General features: G+C 46.5%; 1 protein-coding gene across 1 annotated transcript; it reads left to right on the top strand.

Moving 5' to 3' along the window:
* Positions 1–2,099: 2,099 nt before the first annotated feature.
* Positions 2,100–3,425, top strand: LOC115765626 (protein amalgam). The gene has a single exon (XM_030709276.1). The coding sequence runs from the start codon at positions 2,228–2,230 to the stop codon at positions 3,221–3,223; it is 996 nt and encodes a 331-aa protein (XP_030565136.1). The 5' UTR covers positions 2,100–2,227; the 3' UTR covers positions 3,224–3,425.
* The last annotated feature ends 883 nt before the right edge of the window (positions 3,426–4,308 follow it).

The following is a 4,308-nucleotide window of genomic DNA, read 5'->3' as shown; positions in this document are numbered from 1 at the left end:
CAAAACAGGGCGCTTACCAAGGGACGGCACACACACGTACACACGTACACACGGACACACACATAAACAGACTGGGCCACAAATTCACACGCAGTGTGTGACAAAGGACTATGGCAAAACCCCCTCCTGCCGAAGCGAGACACCCGAAAGAGTCACTGACAGAAACAGGATTCGGGTAATAAATTACAAATTTTGACATTTTCTGTTTCGGATCCGCTTGAGCTCGTGAACGTGAACACAGCCAGCCGTTCCAGTCGCATTCCCTGCTCCATATGTACAGTATATGTACATGCATACATATACATATATATGTAAGTATGTGTGTATGTATGTGTGAAAATCATGTCCAGGCGATGCAAGTTGTGTGCAGTGCACAAAGGACCTGAACCAGCATCCAAAAGGGGCATCGATGATGAGCCAACTGCTGGAGTGCAACTGCAACAGTTCTAGGACAAGCCACGAATGCGACCACTTCCCCGGGGCGGCTGGTTCTGTCGGTGTCGAGCGGGAAGCAGCGGGGCACACACGCAGCGAGCTGTGGCAATGAATAGAAGCGCCCCATGCGGTCCACAGATAGTTAACTTGAAATTTATTATTTTACACAATTTACAATTATCTGATTCAAATGTGCACTCTGCACTGTGCGCCGAGCATAGGATGCAGTTTCATCTGCTCTCTGGCACAGGCTCCGATGCCAACAGCGACTCCCGACTGCTGACTCTGACTCTGACTCTGACTCTGACTCTGACTCTAAATCCGATTCAGAGTCCGATTCCGCCTTCGTCCTCGCCCTTGCCACATCCGCCGCACTTCGACAGAATAAGTCACAGTCACGTTTTAAGGTCTGATTTTATTTTGTGTGTCTCATCTTTTCCAAGACCCTAGCAAAACATTTTGTTAGAGTGCAGAGTCCATTAAATATATAAAAACCCGCAAACTGAAATAAAACTGCGACGTTGGTTATATTAAAAACTTATTCTAGACAAACTTCTAGTTACAAGATTATTATAAGCGGCATTTTATCTACAAAAAAGATGAATCTCACAGAATTCTTGACAATTGAGCATGTCACTGAGAGAGTAGAGTGTACTTAAATTATATATCTAAAACTAACTATTAGCTATTAGTTGGTTTTGACAGCCTTGTAGTAGATACTAAGCATGTATGCATGACCCATAATATAACTTCATAATGATTTCGCTTTAAATCATTGGAATATATAACATTTTCAACTGTTTCCGCGCGTTTCAATATTTCACCCCCTTTTTGCTGTTTTCACGCACGCGCCCCTGCTCATAGGGTTGCTCAATGCCAGTGGAAAAGAGATGGCGTGCATTTGGTGGCCATGCAGGATCGCGACCTGGCATTGGTATTTCCATAGGCGAAAGGTCTTTCCAGCAGACGGCGTTGTTGTTGTTGCTGCCGCTGCCGGCATGTCGCGTCCTTTGTTCCTTGCGCCATGCCATAAATCATCATATATACGTGTACGTGCGTGTGTGTGTGTGTGCGTGCACCACCTTTCCACGAACTTCTAAACGGTTTTCAGGGGCAAATGGCGTCACAAATTTAAATTTGGCGTCAGTTTTGGCCAGTTGCTCGCGCGTCGCGACTCTTCGAGGCGTTTTCAGCGCGTTTTCGTATTTGTAACGGACATTCGCCTATCGCTGCTGCCGCCTCAGTCGCCGTTGTCGTCGCCGTCGCCGTCGTGGTCGCTTGTGGGCAGCAGTCGAGCAAAACAATTCAATTTATGGCGAAGAGTGCAGACAAAGTTAAAGTCATTGATAAGTGAGCTGCCAGGCAACAACAACTTAACCTCACACAAATAAACACGAGTACACACACAAATGCAAATACGAATACAGAGTAAAAGTAAATATGTAAAAGCATAGCAGAGATATGATCGTGAACTCTCGCAGCGTTTTGGTGTGTTCTTTGAGCACAGATAACAATAACAAGCGATCGGTCAACGTCAGCGCTGACTTTGACGCCAACGCCAGCGGCGACGCCGACGTCGCTGCGCTCAGCGTCTTCAGTTTTGAGCGTCGCTCAGAGCTCGAAGCCGAAGACGTTTCAGTCGCGCGGCGAACAACGTGAAGCAAACAACTGTTACACAAGCAACGCAAGCAGCAATCAGCCATCAATAATCAGCAAGCAGTAAACAGCACGCAACAAGCAGCGCATTGAACTCGAGCTAATCGAATCATTTGTCAAATTATCAGCAGCCGGAATGAAGAGCCGCTGCCCGCGCCCCCTCCAGCTATATTTGTGGCTGCTGTGCATCTCGCTGGCTGCCGCTAGTGCGCCTGTTATCAGCCATATTAGCCAGGATGTAGTGGCCAGTGTGGGCGACAGCGTTGAGTTCAACTGCACCGTGGAGCATGTGGGTCAACTGACCGTCAGCTGGGCCAAAACGGAACCCAACTCGGCCGTGGTGCTCAGCATGCGCAATATGCTCAGTCTGCCGGATCAGCGCTACAATATCAGCGTGCAAGAGAATCCCAGCCAGGATAGTGCCGTCTATAGCTTCCGCATACGCCAGATCGAGGCCAGCGATATGGGCCCATACGAGTGCCAGGTGATCGTCTCTGCCTCCGGCAAGGTGACCAAGAAGCTCAATCTGCTGATCAAGACGCCGCCTGTGATCTCCGAGTCGACGCCAAAAAGCACCCTGGTGACTGAGGGGCAGAACCTGGAGGTCTCCTGTCATGCCAATGGCTTTCCCACGCCCACCATATCCTGGGCACGTGAACAGAACGCCATCATGCCCGCTGGTGGCCACGTGCTGAACGAGCCCACGCTGAGAATTAAGACGGTGCATCGTCTGGATCGCGGCGGCTACTACTGCATTGCCCAGAACGGCGAGGGACAGCCGGATAAGCGTTTGATCCGTGTGGAAGTCGAGTTCCGGCCACAGATAGCCGTGCAGCGACCCAAGGTGGCGCAGATGTTGTCCCATTCGGCGGATCTGGAGTGCAGCGTTCAGGGCTATCCGGCGCCAACTGTTGTTTGGTTCAGGAACGGCGTGCAGCTACAGTCCAGCCGCCACTACGAGGTCTCCAACACGGCCTCCTCCTCGGAGACGACCACCTCGGTGCTGCGCATTGACAGCGTATCGGAGCAGGACTTGGGTGATTACTACTGCAATGCCACCAACAAGCTGGGCCATGCCGATGCTCGGTTGCATCTGTTCCAGCCGGTCATACCCGTGCCCTCCGCATCGTAGTCGGGCCCTGCGCGCCGCGTCCAGAGTTTCCCACGCTTGAAAAAAGACTTGAATTCCTAATTTAATATTTTCGGCAATTGTTTGGTATTATGTTCTTTATATATACGTAAATGTCTGGCCGCGGCTTCCAGTCGGATGCGGTCTGTAGTTCTTATTATTAATGATTCATTCAATTAACTCTGATTCCGATTCACTTTAAACGTTTGAATGTTTGTGCCTTACGAACTCGCTTCCCATGCGTGGGTCGCGTTTTCTATATAAATAAACAAATACATACATCACAAATACACACACACATATGTATTTCTTATGGGACGGTGTTTCCTACACGATTCAAGATAATTTGTACTCATATATGTTTTTTTAATATACCACCATGGAGGGATGTTTGTACAGTCGTCTTAAAGATAAGCGGAATCTTTTATCTATGTGGAAAAAAGGTGAGATAAACTAGAAATAAAAGTTCTTATCAGGTACTATGTGCATAATTATGCGGCTATCCTTGCTAACGATTACAATCAAAGATTACAGATGCACCTGATGATAGCTGCTTTGATTTAGTTGATATTTTGGACACTTATATTGACTGGTCTTCCAATATTATTGATAGATACAGAAGGATATGTTTTCACCGAGTTGTTTCTGACTTCTTCCCTCACACAGAGAAATTATAACAAACAACAACCCTTTCCATATCTGTTGTTCCTAATAATTAAAATGTTATTTTGAGCGTGAGTACAACATGTAAATGGGGTTCTGCATTTCGGTTTATTTTCTCAATCTGCAATATTTAAATTTTCGGATTAATTGTTTCCAAGTCTACTTACGAGAGAATTCCAATTATGTCTATACGTTGCCTTCTGTCCCACAATCTCAAAAACAACTTATGTAAATTTTAAAAGTTCAGGATCTGCTTGCAGAAATATAAACTAGGTTTCAGTTCAAGTATCGAACTGTAGATCTTAAGCTACTTTCCAAATGGCTGGGCAGTTTAAGGCTCTTGCTCATATAGTACAAATTAATTTCCATAAGGATGAAAACTTAAGCCATCTGCTTTAATCAAAGTTGCACACATAATTTTAAAT

The sequence above is a fragment of the Drosophila novamexicana genome, unplaced genomic scaffold (assembly GCF_003285875.2).
Source record: "Drosophila novamexicana strain 15010-1031.04,08,12 unplaced genomic scaffold, DnovRS2.1 tig00000986-arrow-arrow-pilon, whole genome shotgun sequence".
In the NCBI taxonomy this organism is placed as follows: domain Eukaryota; kingdom Metazoa; phylum Arthropoda; class Insecta; order Diptera; family Drosophilidae; genus Drosophila; species Drosophila novamexicana.
The sequence above is the reverse complement of the archived record's forward strand: the minus strand, read 5'-3'. Positions and strand labels throughout refer to the sequence as shown.